Raw genomic sequence first — 18,569 nt, 5'->3', positions numbered from 1 at the left:
ACCAGCTCCTCCCGTGTAGTGCTGGGCTGATTTCTCACCTTTCTTAGGATCATTGAGACCCCACGAGGTGAGATCTTGCATGGAGCCCCAGTCCGAGGGAGATTGACAGTCATGTTTAGCTTCTTCCATTTTCTAATGATTGCTCCAACAGTGGACCTTTTTTCACCAAGCTGCTTGGCAATTTCCCCGTAGCCCTTTCCAGCCTTGTGGAGGTGTACAATTTTGTCTCTAGTGTCTTTGGACAGCTCTTTGGTCTTGGCCATGTTAGTAGTTGGATTCTTACTGATTGTATGGGGTGGACAGGTTTCTTTATGCAGCTAACGACCTCAAACAGGTGCATCTAATTTAGGATAATAAATGGAGTGGAGGTGGACATTTTAAAGGCAGACTAACAGGTCTTTGAGGGTCAGAATTCTAGCTGATAGACAGGTGTTCAAATACTTATTTGCAGCTGTATCATACAAATAAATAGTTCAAAAATCATATATTGTGATTTCTGGATTTTTTTTTTTAGATTATGTCTCTCACAGTGGACATGCACCTACGATGACAATTTCAGACCCCTCCATGATTTCCAAGTGGGAGAACTTGCAAAATAGCAGGGTGTTCAAATACTTATTTTCCTTACTGTAAGTACAGCAGTATGCTAGCATGCTATTCCAAACATATATTGTCAATAATACATATAAAACATATAAGTCAAGCTCTATTGACAGCGTACAGTATGTGACATCCTAGAGCTTGTACTGTATATAGAATAAACTTGAATATTCCTTCAGTGTTTCATATGAAACCTGAAAATGAATGCTTTTTATTTTGTTGTTGCATTATTTATGTATGCGTGTAGTTTTATATATATATATATATAAAACTAAATATATATATCTAAATAAATATATATATATCTTTCCACTGGCTACATCATTGTAATAATCTACAAAACCTTCTTAAAATCTTGTTGAAGACTAAAGGATTTTGTGTCTGACAGTTGCATGGAATTACTGAAATATTTTAGGCCCCACTTTTGAGTATACTTGTGCCCAAGAGCATAAACGTTTGTCCATCTTCTGGTATATATATATATATATATATATATATATATACACATATAAACCCACAAAAAAGATTCACTGTGGTGAATTCTGTGTTCTTTCAGTGGGCACTATTAGACACTAATGTGGGTGGATTGGTCCACCATACCTCTCTCTCCCCTCAGGCTGGACACGGCCCACAGCTTCACCTCCACTAATCAGAACCTCTCATCATCACGGGCACGGCAGTGTAGTTTCCAGGGAACTGGGTCAAACTGGCTCCGCTCCAACATTCACCACTCCCGGGTCTCCATAGAGGCACTGCTGACTGGGTTCAAGCTCAAAGCTATAGAAAAATCAATTCCAAAACCCTGCCAAGCATATTCATAATTTTCCCTTGCCTTTTTACCCTAAATACCTAGTATACTAAACGCATGTCATTCAAAAGAAAATGTAATAATTTGGTTCAGTTCTGGAATAACTTTCCTTCCTGAGGTCACTTTTTGTTTGGTAACCTAAAAATGTGCTTCATTTTTTTCTCTCTCTTTCTATTTCCAATGGTTACTCCAATTAAAGTAATTTTTATGTCATGGGTCAGATAGAAATAGCTCCTTAAAATTTCTTGTGTATTAGTCATAATTAATTATATTATAATAAAAGAAAAACAATTTTTATAACCTTATACGTTAATAATATATATATATATATATATATATATATATATATATATATATATATATATATATATATATATATATATATTAATTTTATTCAGTAAAGATACATTAAATTGATCAAAAATTTAATTTCTTTTGAACTTTCTATTGATCAAACAATCCTTTGATTTCCTTCCATTTCTTATTATTATCAACAATATTGATGATAATAATAAGAAATGTTTCTTGAGCATCAAATCATCATGTTAGAGTGATTTCTGAAGGATCATGTGACACTGAAGACTGGAGTAATGATGCTGAAAATTCAGCTTTGCATTACAGGAATAAGTTACATTATATACAGTACACTATTTTGAAAAGCATTTTAAAATACAAAGAAAACTTATTTTAAATTGTAATAATATTTTATAATATCACCTTTTTTTTTTTTTAAATAAAATAAATGCAGCCTTGGTGAGCATAAGCACTATGTACACCTGCCTTTATGTGTAAGCTGTCCCCCATGATAGAATCTTCATACTCTATGACAAAAAGTTTTCCGCCGTTGTTTCAGGAGGGCAGTAATCCTCCAAAGTTCACTGCATAATTGCATTTAGATCTGATGTCAGTCTGGAATGGAACGCTCCCTATAGTGTACATCAGTTGTTTTCGATCCTGGTCCCGAGGACCACCGCTCCGCACTTTTTGTATGTCTCTCTTTTCTGACACACTCAGTTCAGTTCACGAAGCTCTCTTCTAAGGTGTGTTCCAATTGACAGCAATGTTGACAGCAACCCTACGCAGTGTTCACTGCTCCCTACTCTGTTGAAGTGGACTTCACTGACAGTAATCGCTCATTTGGAACTCCATACACTGTTATCAAAGAAAGGCAACGACGGGGTCACGCAGATTATGATAAACATAACATAAATATTGTAATTTACTTTACTTTAAAATGTATCATATCAAAATCATAATATAAATATACAAAACAAACATTATATATGTAATAAATATAATTAAAATATGTTTATTACATAGACTACTTGTATGTTTAACTGACTATTGCATCTACTAATTGACTCTCTTAAGAAGGCGGTCCAGAATACTCTGTGAAGTTCACTTCGCAGTCCACTTACGGTCGACTGGAACGCACCTCAAATGAGCTGATGATCTAAATCAGGTTTGTTAAGGGGGAAACACAAAATGTGCCGGACCAGGATTGAAATCCGCTTGTGTACATCAACCAATCAGTTTTCAATGGAATTAAGTCTTGGCCTGTATGTTTCACTCAGAAATGCTTCACATAACATTAGTAAAATGGGATTTGCATTGTTTTACTTTGACGTTAATGGGTGACTGCAAATTAAATGTAAAGTCTATTTAGAAATAAGCAAAGGTTAAATTTGGACTGTTCTGGCCTAGAAAAATAAGGCAAATTCTAATCTGAAACAGTGTCAGACCATGAGGAGTATATATCACTGTTTGTTATACTATATGTCCAAGAGCTGTAGGGATTTTGCTTCCTGACTGGAATAAATGAATCATCTAAATGGAGGGAGTTTTGGCACAGTGATGATAATTGCCTGTTCCCACACATTAATCTGCACTTAATCTAGGCTAATCTCAAGCCAGAGGCCTTTATACTGGAGCTGCTCACATGATTCACAAATCTCTTGTACATACATTAAATAAAGGACTGGGAGATAGGATACATCCAGTTGGAGTCTATAGAAAAATTATTAGTTGGATTGCATAGACAAATAATAGAGATTTGTTTAAATCTGTAAACCTATAAGTATGAGCTATAGTAGTTGACGCTTACCTTAGTAAACACCTCTAACTATTATAAAACAATCTGTCAATTAAACTGATATTTGTTAAAGTCGATTTTTCTTTTTGGTGAATATGACCACACTAACTACAAGCAAAATGCCTGCAACCGTTCGGTAACCATTGTTCCTTGTCTTTCCTAATTTCATGTCTCCCTCCCTATGTGTTCCACTTATCGTTACCTTCAAACCGGTTTCTCAGAGATCCCATTAAAATCTTGCCTTTGATCTGCAGGTCCTTCACTCTGTCTTTATGTGATCTCTTAAGACCCCTTTATTAAAAATAAATAAAAAAAACATCTCTACTGATCTCTATTTGAATTCTTTTAATTTGAATTTAAATGGATAGTTCACCCCAAAATGTAAATTTGCTCACCCTCATGTTGATCCAAACCTGTTTGACTTGCTTTCTTATGTGGAACACAAAAGAAAATTATTTGAAAAGTATCTCAGTGTTTTTTTCATAATCAATAAAAGTAAATGGGGCCCAATGTTGTTTGGATTCCACTGACTTTCATTTTATGCAAAAAAAGAAAAAAACTGACATGAGAGTGAGTAAATGATGAAAGAACTTTAATTTGGGGGGTGAAATATCCATTTAAAGATGCCATTTTATGCCGTTTTACAAAGTCTTGATTTTGTCATTGCGTCTACTAGAAAATATTTTCATGTTTGAATGTTCAACAACATGACATTGTTGCAGCACCTCTCTTCCCAGTCTGTCAGTAACATTCTGTTTAGTTCCTGTCTCTATGAAGCCCCTCCTTCCAGAAAGCACAATGTGCTCTGATTGGTCGGCTGGGCCAGTGTGTAGTGATTGGGCAATGGCTTTGAGTGTGTTTCGGAAATGTCAGAGTTCAGAAACAGTTCAGAAACAGTTCTTGCTGATATACAGAATAACTCCCTTTGGAGTGACTTTGAGCTTTGTAACTTTGCAGACAATTTTAAAAAAACAGCAACATTGCACTTTAAATTTAACAGGCACAATACGTGAGTCCACTTTATAATGAACAAATCTGTAAATTAAGTGTGACTCTGTTTGCTTTGAGTTTGAGCATTGCCAGATCCTGGCAAATATTGAGATGTGCCCCCTGCTTTGCAGATATCTGACGTGCGCTCAGTATTCACGGGGTCGCTCTCCGTTTCTCTTGCCCCTCTCATTCCTAGCGGGTAACTTTCTGTGAGCCCCCCGCCCCCTCTCACTTCAGCTGCTATCTGTCTGCTCCACAGACACAGGATAAATGTGTGCCGTTGGAAAGTCTCTAAACCTGTTAGAAGCAAAAAATGTGGGTGGGATGATAATAACATCTTAGAGTACAAGTGAAGTTAATTTAATTTGCAAAATAAAATATAAAATATACTTTCTTCTAACATACAGTTACTGCTATATTTTCATCCAGTGTTACTGTTCACCCTGTTTGCCTTTTGTATTTGTAGTTTTGAATTTATTATATAGTATTGATTTTTTTAAATGTTATTTTACTTTCTAGCGAGGTCCTGTCAAAGTACGTTTAGAATTAACTCAAACTAACTCTAAATTAACTAAATTAACTCTAAAGTTTGGGATCGGTTAAAATTAAAAGATGTTTTAAATGAAGGGTGCATAAAAAAAATCTGTAAAAACTGTAATTTTGTGAAATGTTTTTACAGTTTGAATATATTTTAATATCTTTTTTAATTCATTTGTTTTTTACATTTATTTCTGTAATGCAAAGCTGAATTTTCAGCATCATTACTCCAGTCTTCAGTGTCACATGATCCTTCAGAAATAATTCTAATATGATGATTCGCTTCTCAAGAAACATTTCTTATTATAATCAATGTTGAAAACAGTTAATATTTCTGTGGAAACCGTGATACATTTTTCAGGATTGTTGGATGAATAGAAAGTTCAAGTGAATAAAAGTATTGATTTATTTAAAATATAAAAATCTCACGACCCCAAACTTTGCCTTTGTCTCACACGGGACGAAGAGGATAGTAAATAGTAAATTGAATATTAAATTCTTATAGTACCATTAATAACTCAGTTTCAGTGTGTTTTGTAATAACACTTAAAATGTTACGAGTTGGATGGTGAGTGTAAAAATGTCCTCTGTGCTTTCATCTGAATGAAATACAATTTTTTGCACACTTTGAATGAGCTACCACTAAGCAGGACATGTAGTTGATGGCCTGTCAGTCACACGGTCTTTTCCTTTATATTTCTTCATCTATATATTCTTCATCTTCATTGATATATCTTCTTCATTTCTGTTTTCCTGTCCCCAGACGCCCGGTCCTGCTCAGCGGGGGAGTTCCAGTGTCGTAACCGTAAATGTTTAGCACCGGTCTATGTGTGTGACGGCGACGACGACTGTGGAGACGGCAGCGATGAGGAGAAGTGCTCTCCACCCACCTGTGGGCCGCACGAGTTTCGCTGCAACAGCTCCGAGTGTGTGCCTCAGCCTTGGACCTGCGACGGAGACCCCGACTGCTCTGACGGTTCTGATGAGTGGGCGGTGCGATGCGGGGGCGGGTCCGGTCGACCGGCTCCTCCACCCGCCCGGAGACTGCAATGCAGTGCTGGAGAATTTCGTTGCGGCAGTGGAGAGTGCGTGAGACTGACCTGGAGGTGCGACAGGGACCCAGACTGCAAGGACAAGTCGGATGAGGTGGACTGCCGTGAGTGTGCACCATCACTTCTTTCTGTAGGATCTCACTGTACAACTTAGTGGCTCCCTTAATTTGACAATAATTTGGCGGGTTTTTTTATGTCAGCTTGTGTTTTAGTTTTAGATTCATTTCAGCAAATTTATTGGTTCAGACAGTTTACTTTAGGGAATGGGTTCATTCAACCATTCATTCTAACCCTTTTTGACATAGATGTGCATCTTTCCCTCAGACTCATTTGTCACCACACCTACTGAACTTGTTGGATGCAGCATTGATATACAAAAAGCAAACACTCCCAGTGTGCATAAAGGTGCTCGGGCATCACCACCACATTTATGGAAGAATCCTCGCGAGTCACACGACCCCAACAATGTTTCTGAAGGGCACTGACATGCTCCGATGGGAATTCAATTCCCTCAGATAGTGTGAGGTTTCGCCAAAGATGGAAAGCGATAGTTCACAGTAGATAATTTTTTCTGACTGCCTGCCATTTATTAGCAATTCCACCCACACAATGACAATTCTTATTGTGGAAGCCATTATTGCCATGTGAGTCAAAGCATTTGGTGGGGAGACAGGCAGCACACACCTTTTCATGCACATTTGCAGTATATTAGCCAAGTGTTTGTGCATTCATGTAGAGTACGGTATGTTTCTGATTTTACAGTGCACTTAACACATAGAAAGCCCCCTGCAACATCCTGAGGTTAACTGCTGCGCAAGGGTGATGCTCATGGATGTAGCAACTACCCAGCACAACCTATACAGCATTTATAGCATTTCATTTTTCATAATGCGTAAAAAAGGATTTGGCATACAGCTACAGTGGAGGCATGTATAGTACACTGCCTTTGATATTACGCAGTTTGTGTAAAGAAAATGTAATAATTTAATCAAATAGAGGGATATTTGAAAAACCTAAGATTCTTGCATCAGGCAAGCGTGATTGAGCTTTTATTCACCATAAATTAAATCTGTTCATTATACAAAATAATTTGCGTCTCTTTAGAAGGCTTGGATTAAACCACTTGATTCATATGGTTTTCTAAATATCTTAGTGTGTTGAAGATGAAATAAGTTTTAGGGGTTTAGAAGAATAGCCCTTGAAATAACCCTTTAAGTTTGTTCACTAAATTGATTTTTTTCAATTAATAATTCAGTTTTATTAGTTCTACCGAGATATCAGATATTAGGATCATTAAATATTTGCTTGGTTATCACTAAAGTTGACTAACTTGTTAGAAAGTAGTTGAACTTAACCTGTTCATTTATAGTAACCTTCATAGAAATCAAAAACCAAAATCTCATGTCACAGTGATTTGAATAACACGGAAACAGTATATAAAACAATGTTTTTTGGGTTTTTTTTTTGCCAAACATATGTTACATAACCATGTAGTCATTCACATTTTTTGATAAACCCATAAATTGTTTTGTTTTTTCTTTTGGATATTTTAGTTTTTCTTTGCATTTTATGTATACTGATTTGATGTCCACAAACCAAAAGGTTGTGATTATTCATAGCAAATGAAGTATGGCATCATTACAGAAACAGCTGCATCACATTAATTTTCAAAACTCAATCAAGTGATACATGATTCATTTGGTTGGACAAGTCACATATCTGAAGCCGTTTAATTTTCTAAATTAATGCATTTCTACCGCCTGGCCCTAGTTATGGTATCGCACAAGATGGTATGTTCACAATTTAATTTCATATATACCAGCAATGACTTTGATGTGCATCAGAAATCAGATATGTCAAAATTCTGTCACATCATCTCCGCATCACATCATTCCCTCAAAACTTGGAAAATTCAGATGTCACATCTCCGCTGTCGCGCTCGTTCCCCAGGCAACTCTGACAGAATGGAGCTTCCTCAAGGTGTTTGTTATCTGACATAGCAGGAGAGCGTCTTTGGTAAACAACAAGATCCCAGTAGTCATGGGAGAGAGACAAGGTGCCCTGGAGAGGGCCTGATTTTAATTACGATGCATTCTCGTTCTCTGAGGTTGACTTCATGGGCCGGATAAGTTCACAAAGTGCTTGTTTTAAACATGCTTCCTCTTTCTTCATTCCCACTGTCAGGTAACATCCAGGTCAATTACGATGCCACTTTGCCCAGGCCGGAGGGAAAACGGGCAAGAAGAGGTTGCTAGGCAACTTGAGCGCATGTCCTTGAGCATCTTAAAGCCCTTGAAACATAGGGAGGGTACATCTACCACAGACTGCTCTATAATCACATTAATCCCTTGTTCTTATGCCGAGTTTCAGGGGGTTTTACTTTGAACTTCATAATGGGCAATATGGTTTGTGTACTCAGATGTGTTTGCATAATTAAGCCTCTGTAATTCAAAAGCAGCTCTCCAGAAACACTCACTAAAGACAAACACTTTAGTATTAGATTATGTTTTTAAAGATTTTCTTGGACTTTGAAAGTGCCTTTAAACTGTCATGCCCACCACACAAACTTTTAAATCAGGTCGGATTTGTCTCAAATCTTACTGCAAACAGCTTCATGTTGCCTATTGAAAATGTTCTGTGGAGTGTTGTGCCTGTGTGTTTGGGCTTCGTATAAATGCACACACACACACACGTTGGGTTTCCATGTTTTATGGGAACTTTCCATAGACTTAATGATTTTAATACTGTACAAACTATATGTTCTATTCCTTAACCTTAATAGGGCTGGGCAAAATTCACTTGTATAAGTATAAATGTTTGTCCACAGTGTGTGTGGGAATCAGCCAATAATGGTAAAAATCCACCAACTCCTTTTTTTATAATCCTCATAAATCATGACCAGTCTCTCTGAACGAGCGGTTCCAGATTTCCCCCTTTTCTTACGTAAGCTCCGCCCATGACTGGTGACGATCTGCCCTATTAGCATAGACCCTGCCCTGAGTGAGCCGCAGCAGTCCGCCATTTCTGTTTCCTCCCTGTAGCAGCTTCAGATATACAATGTATATCACAGATACACTCTGGGGACAGACTTATATTCCGACTCTTAAACAAAACCTTTCTCAGAAAACTTTCTGTATTTTTACATATTCAAAAAAAAAAAAAAAAGTATTTAGTATGATTTATAAGCTGTTTTCCTCATGGGGACCAAAAATGTCCCCACAAGAAAAAAAATTCTGGTATTACTATCCTTGAGGGAAAATTTTGTCCCCATACCTGAATCACACACACATATATACTGATTGATAGATACAGTACTGTAGATGTGTAAGAATGAGTGAACTATATCAGTATTTTGTGAAAAGACTTTAAAGGGTGATTCTGGAGGTTTTCAGAGGGAGAAGTGTGACTATGCTAGTGACATGCATGTACTTTAATTGATCAAATAAAAAATTGGTTGGATGTGTATATAAAATGTTTATAATTTTTTTTTACTGAGTCACAGACTACATTTGTATTCATAAGGGTTTTACCAATTATGAAGCTCCAAAGCATGTTCCTTAAAGATAAAACCCCATGAAGGTCTGTTTGGAGTCTATGTGTCAGGGTTTGGCTGATGTTTGTGCTCATCTGCAGCTCTGCTCACATGCCGACCTGATGAGTTCCAGTGCGGAGACGGATCCTGCATCCACGGCATCAAACAGTGCAACAAAATACACGACTGCCTCGACAAAAGCGATGAGGCTGGCTGTGTCAATGGTACGTCTTGGTGTGTGTGTGTGTGTGTACTGTATGTGTCCTTTCCACAGATCTTTTCTGCTGCTTATTCAGCAGGGTGAAATGTTTCCCAGAGATCAAATTGGTTCCGCCCTTTAATTCGACACCCTTCAAAGTTTAATGAGTGCAGACCTGTCTCCCCATAGTATAAGCGTGTCCTGCTCAAAGAGGGCTGTGTCTAAGCGGTAATAAGCTTTCATGTGTGGAAATAAATTGGCCAATCCTTTTGAAAATGGCTTTTATTCGGAAGACGTGCAGAGTCTTCACCTAAATGTGTTAAAACGCCAGTCTATATTTGTGCACTGAGGACTTCTGAGTTTTTATGCTTATGTGAGAGGAAACAAAACAAAATTGAAATCAACTTAACAAATCACCTGCCATCTGTTCTGTAAGCATCTTCTGTCTTTTTTTCCCCATCATGCTATAGCCACAAAGTGTGAAGGACCTCTGAAGTTCCTCTGCAGGAATGGGGAATGCATTGACGGCAGCAAGGTGTGTGACAACGTGAAGGACTGCAAGGATCGGTCGGACGAACCCAAGAAGGAGTGCAGTAAGAAACCTATTTGTTGACATACGGAGCAAAGAGCTGTAACATGAATGTGGGTAGTTTATTTGGTCTTGGAAGAATTTGATTACAAATATTTGAGTTCATACTGAAACCTCTGACTTTTGATTGTACATTTGGGACACTTTTAAGTTTTACAATCGTTCTTGGGGTTTGTGTGTCAAGTGTTGAGGGCTACTGTATGTACAACCTTCTAAAATTATTTCCCAGATATCTTGTTTTGTAAGCTGATTGCACCTTCAGAAACAATGATTGCATAGTTCACTTCACATATTAATTGTTCTATAAAGCTATATACACTGACAAGACAAAACATTATGACCATTCACAGGTGAAGCTGATATTGTTGATCATCGCCTAACAAGGTCACATATTAAGGTCTGAGTTGATTAGATTATAAGCAAACATTCAGTTCTCGTAATCAACGTGTTGGATGCAGGAGAAATGGGCAGGAATAAAGATCTGAGCGACTTTGACAAGGGCCAAATTGTTATGACCAAGCAACTGGGTCAGAGTATCTCTGAAACGGCAAGACTTGTGGGTTGCTCCCGGTCAGCAGTGGTGAGAATTTACCAACAGTGGTCCGAAGAGGGACAAACCACAAACCGGCGACAGGGTGTTGGGAGCCCAAGGCTCATCGATGCACGAGGGCAACAAAGGCTATCCCCCGACTGGTCAGAGCCAACAGAAGGTCTACTGTGGCACAAGTCGCACAAAATTTTAATGATGTTAATGGGAGGAATGCATCACAACATACTCTGCTACGTATAAAGTTGCGTAGCCATAGACCAATCCAGAGTGCCAATGCCGCCGGCAAAACTGCCTACAACGGGAAGTGTTGGAACTGGATTTTAGAGCAGTGGAAGAAGGTCGCCTGGTTTGATGAGTCCCTTTTTCTTTTACATCACATGGACTAAGTGTGTGCCATTTACCTGGGGAAGTGATGGGACCAGGATGGACTGTGGGATGACGACAAGCCGGTGGAGGGAGAGTGACGCTCTGGGCAATGTTTTGCTGGGGTCATTCATGAGGACGTAAATTTGACACGTGCCACCTACCTAAACATTGTTGCAGACCAGGTACAGCCCTTCATGACAATGTTGTTCCCTGGTGGAAGTGGCCTCTTTCAGCTGGATAGTGCAGCCTGACACACTGCACACATTGTTCAGGAATGGTTTGAGGAACAGGATGAAGAGTTCAAGGTGATTCCCCAGATCTCAGTTAAACTGAGCATCTGTTGACCAACAAGTTCGATCCACTGCAGCACCACCTCGCAACCCACAGGACTTGAAGGATCTGCTGCTAACGTCTTGGTCCCAGATACCACAGGACACCTTCAGGGCTCTTAAAGTGCTGTTTTGGCAGCAAGCTGAGATCTAACAGCACATTCACAAGTTCACACTTACAAATATTTAGACAGAATAAAAGGTATGCGTATTTGGCGTGCTGTCCAAGGGTAGGGCTCCGAGCTCGGTATTTTGGCCCAAACCCAGAGTGCTCCCTCCGTATCTCTGGTTAGGATAGAAACCAGGCGAGTGTGAGGAGTGTAGGATGCATAAAACTGTCAATGAACATAGGTGAGTCGGCTCTGTATATATATAGGCCTCATTTCTTGCTGATTGGTTAGGCAATTTGAACGTGTTTCTGTTTTCCCGAACTTTATTAATAAAACATAATTTAGTCAGATGGTAATAATATTTTGGCTCATTACTGTATATGGCAAATGATAGATCAGTTTATTGTGTTACCAAGAGAAAACAAGAAATCTGTAGTTGCCTTAAATTGGCTGAATGAGGCATTTAGTGAACGAACAAATTCGAACTGAAAAAAACAAACAAAGTAAGGTTAGTTAGCACATTTTTCAAGACAAATATTTGTCAGAACCTAAAAATCTGAATGCATCAGGTTGCATTGAATTTTTAAGCTTTCTCAACAATTACATTTTTACAGTTTATAAACTTATAACGGGCATTGACTAAAAAACACAAATTTACACACAAATCTTTTTTAATTTTTGGAGTCAAACGTCTTTATTTTCTTTCTAACTAATCTGCTGTCTGTACCACCAGCAAACATCTCTTTTATTATTGCTCATACTTATCATAGGGATATCATTAATCATAGGGATGATACGTCAAATCATTCTGTTTACTGAGGTAAAATAAGCAGATCATTCTGTTTATTTGCAACTTCACAGCAACATGCTAAAAAAGCCCAAAATCAAATGGGTTACCCAGGATGCTGCTGAAGAACTGTTGAAAGTGTTTCGTAATTTATACAGCTGTTCAAAGAGGGAAGAGAAAACAGGATTTTTTTATATATTTATTCTCACACTCATATATCCCCAGCACTATCTGGGGCAGAGCTGATGTATCACCATCTTCCTCTGATGAATAGAAGAAAAGCTTCCCATATTCTCAAAGAATTCATTAGCATCAAAGAGGAATGATGGCCCGTTGTGGCTGTTCTAGAGACGTGTGTGTGTCTCCTTTCCAAACCTGCACCCTTATCCTCCTCCCATAAATGCCACCTTCACCCATGTGCCACAATAATCGCAGTCTCCAGAGAAAGAGCTCATAACTCTGTTTTAATGGCCTCTGTGTCTTCTTCTTTAATCCAGAAGCCTCTGCTGCTCATTTGGCATATGGCTGGCTCCAAGCGACATTGCCTTGCCCTAAATTGTTCACTTCCATGTATTTTGTCAGGATGCCAGCACCTACTAATGAACTCAGAGCTAGAGAGAACACCTGGTTGAAGAAAGCGAAAGCACATTGTTGCTCGTTTCTGGCCCACATAGCCGTCTCCATTTTGCCTCATTAAATTTTTGTCCACAGAGTACTCAATATGTTCATTCAAGCTCTCAGACACAATATGTTCCTGGGATTCAACTGCAAATATTGCAACACTAGCTTCCACAGACTGAGTCATGAGATGAGTCAGAGCCTGAAAGTTTCAACGCCGTCTTAATGCTCTCTCTGTAAAGTCACCCCGCACTCGTGTGTGTTTTTAAAACGGACCCTTGAGAATGTAGATGAGGCATGAAGCTGGTAATTGTGCTGGATGTATTCACTTTTATACTGCCACTCTCACTCACACACAGATTGCTGGATGAAAGAAAAAAAACTTATGACTAATAATATGTTTGATGTTTGATCATGTTTCTAGAGTCAGCATTCCAGGTTTTCCACTAGCCTAATGAAACCCCAATGGTATTAAACAAGTGGAACAAATTGAAGTGATATAAACATTATTTCTGGCAATATGGAAATGTGTTTAAGTTATATTACTACACATACTTAGCACTAGTTATTATTACTAACAGCACGCCTGTTACAAAAAAAAACAAAAAAACGAAATTGTTATTATATCATGGTATATTAACATTGCACTGCATACAAGTGAAATTTGTTTTCAAATGGCTTATATTTCTTGCATTCAATTAAATGAATCGTCATGTGGTAAATCATCTCTTGCATGTGAAAAAGAAGTACACTTGATTAAACTTTTAAAAAGGGCACTTATTACCAAAATATTATACTTTAAAAATATGTACTTAAGTGCAAACTACATTTTATGTTTTCTGACACTCTGACACTAATTGAATGTTAATTGCAATTAAATAAAAAAAGCATTTTAAATGTAAATTTATATTAAATGCAATTAACTGAACTTTAGAGTGTTTTTTCTACCCGCTTAAGTAGGATTTAATTACATCTTTATATGTGAATTCATAATTATTTTGTCTTTGAAATAATGTTAAAAGTATACTCTCGAATTTATGGGAAACTGAAACATACTTTGATGTCATTTGTTGAAACTTGTATGTTATGTATTTCAAATCTGTAATTACACATGTGTAATACTAATGATGAAGTTGCAATTTAGTACATTTAAAATATACTAACTATAAATGTAATATCGAATAAAATTATTAGTATGTTAGTCGACATAAAAATAAGTGTAAAAAAGCATGATGAGAGATTATTAAAACATAATGGCTTAAAGTGTACTTTGAATGACAACTTTCATTTCAACTTTGACATTATTACAAATTGCACTTTTCAAAACTGTTAAGAAACATTATTGAAAAGTGTACTCTTTTTAAGTACACTTAAATAGCGTTTTATTTAATATAGTACAGTTTTTTTAAAAGTACACTACAATTGCTAATTCAGTTCAATTAAGCATACTTCATTTTTACAAGTGATAGGTTTTTATGCTTTAATACAAGAGAAATCTGTTTTTGTTTTTTATTGTGCATTAAATTGATATTTGTGTTGTCCAAAATGTCACTTTATCTAGGGTTATTTACAAACTTACATTTTAACCCATCCCTTCTCTGTTTCATAGGTTTGAATGAATGTTTGCTAAACAACGGAGGCTGCTCACACATCTGTGTGGATCGTCCCATTGGATACGAGTGCCAGTGTCCTGTTGGCTATAAGCTCCTGGACAAGAGGACATGTGGAGGTCAGGCCTGACTCAATGATGAGATGACTTTGACAGTAAAAGTAAAGCTGATATAATAGACTACTGCACTAATAGTTGCACTAATTATTTTCAAATATTACAACTCGCTAGTGCCAGGTTATGTATGTTTCAGTGTGCTGATGCCACTTAAAATAAGTTTCCACGCGAAGATTTAAAAATCTGCTTTCCGAGACAGGAGAAGAGATGTTCTGATGTTTACTATGTACAGAATTTTTCAAACTCAAAAGTACTTGAAGTTTTAATCCAAGCAAAGCTAATCTGAGAAAGCATTTGCTGGTACAGTGAACATACAAAATTATTTCACCACAGGGTCAGTGACAGTGTTGTAAACTAGTCACTGCAGTGTGTGCGAGACCTGATGAATATCAGAACAAACTTTTATTTATTTGTATAAAATGTCTATTCACTATTCTGTATAGTACAGTGTATACAGTGTAGCCATGATATTCACCTGTCTTGAGTGAGTGATCATGCCTGCTGTGTGTCTGTTTACTCTGCAGATATTGATGAGTGTGAGAACCCTGATGCCTGCAGTCAGATCTGCATCAACCTGAAAGGGGATTTCAAGTGTGAATGTCACCCTGGGTATGAGATGGACCCCGTAAGCAAGACCTGTAAAGCTGAGGGTAAGATATATACTATAAAAGCAGATGTTTATGATGGTTTAATAAAAGCCTAAATTAAATCTGTTCATCATATAAAGCGATCATGTCTCTTCAGAAAATTTGGACTAAACCACTCAATTATGGATTAGTTTTACGATCTCTTTATGAACTTTTTGAAGCGTCAAAGTGGTAGTTGCGTAAACTGTCAATGGAGGGACAGAAATCTCTCCGAATTTATTAAAAATATGAAAATGAACAAAAGTCTTATAGGTTTGGAACGACATGAGGGTGAGTAATTGATACAAATTCCCCTTTAATACAAATGTGACAGTAAAGACATTTATAATATTACAAAAAATATAATTTTCCAAAAAAATGCTGTTCTTCCCGTTCATCAAAGAATCCTGAAAAAAAATGATCACGGTTTACACAAAAATATTAAGCAGAACAACTGTTTTCAACTTCTATAATAATAAGAAATGTTTCTTGAGCACCAAATCACTAAACATGTTAGAATGATTTCTGAAGGATCATGTGACACTGAAGACTGGATTAATGATGCTGAAAATTCAGCTTTACCATCACAGGAATAAATTATAATAATATTTCACAGTTTTTACTGTATTTCTTGATCAAATAAATGCAGCCCTGGTGAGCTTAAGAGTATAATATGTGTAATACACAGTATGTAGAATAAATGAATATACAAATGCATGATATATTACATAATTATGTATACATATGTATTTAATTTTTAAAAATAAACTTTGAATTGCCATCAATGGAGAAAGAAGCTCTATGCAGCCCAACATTGACGCTTTACACTGACCCATTTCAGCTGGTCATCTTACATTAGATCACAATGTAGGATATGCGCTCTTTAAATAATTTTGTAATATTTGCCAGCACGTTTCATTCAGCTACCGCAGACAGTCCAATTAGATCTTATCACATGACTGACTGCTACTTCCTGTGCCCTCTACGGCTCATCAGCCTTCAAGTAGAAGACACAGTCCCGGGGCGCTCAGACATACAGTGTGTGTGTGTGTGATGTAGAGATTTAGCTGAAGAAATGCAGTGCTTAACAGTTTTTAAGAAGTGAATCCCACAGAGGGCTATTGCTTCTCTTTGTTATTATGATCTTTATGTATTGCTCTCAATCTACAGAATATGTAAATGTTAAAGATGTCATTCTCTCTGTAAATGGCTTTGTGTATTTGTTATCATTAGCAGACACTGCTTATGCTGACTGTTACATATGAATCATTGTGTTCATTTAATGTAATTCTACAGGAATATTCTGGGCTACATACAGGTTAAATTATATCGGCAGTAACTGTGACATGCTCCTGATTACCTCTCTAATAGTTTCGAACGATTTCAATTTGTCCCTCAGTTTGTAAAAAACAAACAAACTCTCTCTGATCTGTACGATCTCAGTACAGCAACATCTGAAGCACCTCAGCAAAATGGTTTTTTTTTTTTCAAATAATTTTTATTTGAGTTGTAAATGTGAGTTTATAGACGAAATTAAATGAGATGAGATGAAAAGACAGTGTAAATAATTGCAAGATACATCTTTCTAGTCAGTTTCATTAAAGATCATTAAATGTTACCTTCATTTTTATGCATCCTAATGATTGTGAAAATTATGTCAAGTTGCAAGACAGATTATATATATGTATAATATATATATGTGTGTGTGTGTGTGTGTGTGTACACGTTTTGTAATAAATTATTTTATTTACAATAATATTTACTTAAAGAATTTCTTATGTCTTTAATTAAATATTGTAAAAATAATATATTTTATAAAAGTGTGGTAGTCAGCAACCTCAGAACATTTTTTTTATCATTTGCAATTTTCTGAAGAAGTCATCTATTACTCTCTGTGATCATCTGTCTTTGTTTTTTATTTTTTTTAGGAAAAAGCCCTTACCTGATGTTCACGAACAGGCACGAGATCAGGCGTATTGACCTGGTGAAGAGGGACTACACACAGGTGGTTCCTACTCAGAAGAACGCGGTGGCCATTGATATAGACGTCGCCGCCAACCGCATGTTCTGGTGTGATCGTTTTCAACACAAAATATACAGGTGACCTCATATTGACCTTTTAGTTAAGCTGTAAATATGGAAACTGTTTGGCTGTGCACTTATAAGGGAGTCGTGGCCATTGCTATGAGAGCCTGGCTTCATTTAACAGTAAATTGCTGCTTCGCATGCTTGTGATATGTTAATTATTTTCAGTAACTCAGGAGATACGGCTCCATTTATTTACATATCTCTCCCTCACACTTACTCTCTAGACAGCACACCATTGAAATCATTCTGATGAGATGCAGAGAGGCAGAAAAACAGCACTTAAGAAACATTTAAACTGCCATATTACAGAAACAAATATTATGTGGGTGTTCCGTTCAAAAGCCTGTGTTCCTTGGGAATATGTATATGTGCACAGTAATCTTCAAAAGTCCAGGGTCTTATGCTCGACAAAGCTGCTTTTATTTGATTATTGTGAGATATTATTACAATTTTAACAGACTATTTTAATAAATATTATTGTAATTTATTCCTGTGACGGTAAAGCTTAATTTACAGCATCATTACTCCAGTCTTCAGTGTCACATGATCCTTCAGGAATCATTCTAATATGATTTGCTGCTCAGGAAACATTCTTATTATCATCAATGTTGAAAACGGTTGTGCTGTTTAGGGACTGTTTGATTCATAGAAAGTTCAAAAGAACAGAAATAATAGATTTTTTTAAAAATAATAATGATATATTACATATTATTGTTTTTATTTAAATATTAAATATGTGTGTGCTTTTAACACTTTCATCAGAAAATCTTTTTTCAGTGTATTTTCAGTATAATCAAGCAATGACAAGTTATGAAAACAAAATACAGATGGGCTAAAAAGTGTATTAAATAGTTGACGATGGGAAGACTTTTATAATATCGCCCTTTTTTTAATTTAGCAATCCATTGAGAGTCTCTAAATCATCACACAGAATCTTGGGAGTAAAGTGTCCATCATTTGATCCCTTTAA

At 36.8% G+C, this 18,569-nt stretch overlaps 1 protein-coding gene across 2 annotated transcripts in view; it reads left to right on the top strand.

Annotated features, from left to right (window-relative positions):
- LOC311086547 (low-density lipoprotein receptor-related protein 8-like) overlaps nucleotides 1-18,569 on the top strand; it is a 79,160-nt gene that overhangs the window by 49,336 nt on the left and 11,255 nt on the right. For both annotated transcript variants that reach the window (XM_084119478.1, XM_084119479.1), the window contains exons 5-10: nucleotides 5,791-6,183; nucleotides 9,713-9,835; nucleotides 10,281-10,403; nucleotides 14,769-14,888; nucleotides 15,410-15,535; nucleotides 17,440-17,611. In XM_084119478.1, coding sequence (XP_083975604.1) covers nucleotides 5,791-6,183; nucleotides 9,713-9,835; nucleotides 10,281-10,403; nucleotides 14,769-14,888; nucleotides 15,410-15,535; nucleotides 17,440-17,611 — 1,057 coding nt within the window. The remainder of the gene's footprint in view (nucleotides 1-5,790; nucleotides 6,184-9,712; nucleotides 9,836-10,280; nucleotides 10,404-14,768; nucleotides 14,889-15,409; nucleotides 15,536-17,439; nucleotides 17,612-18,569) is intronic.

This window comes from Abramis brama, assembly GCF_963993115.1.
Source record: "Abramis brama genome assembly, chromosome: 7".
Lineage (NCBI taxonomy): Eukaryota > Metazoa > Chordata > Actinopteri > Cypriniformes > Leuciscidae > Abramis > Abramis brama.
Note: the sequence above shows the minus strand (reverse complement) of the source record. Positions and strands in the feature narration are given on the sequence as shown.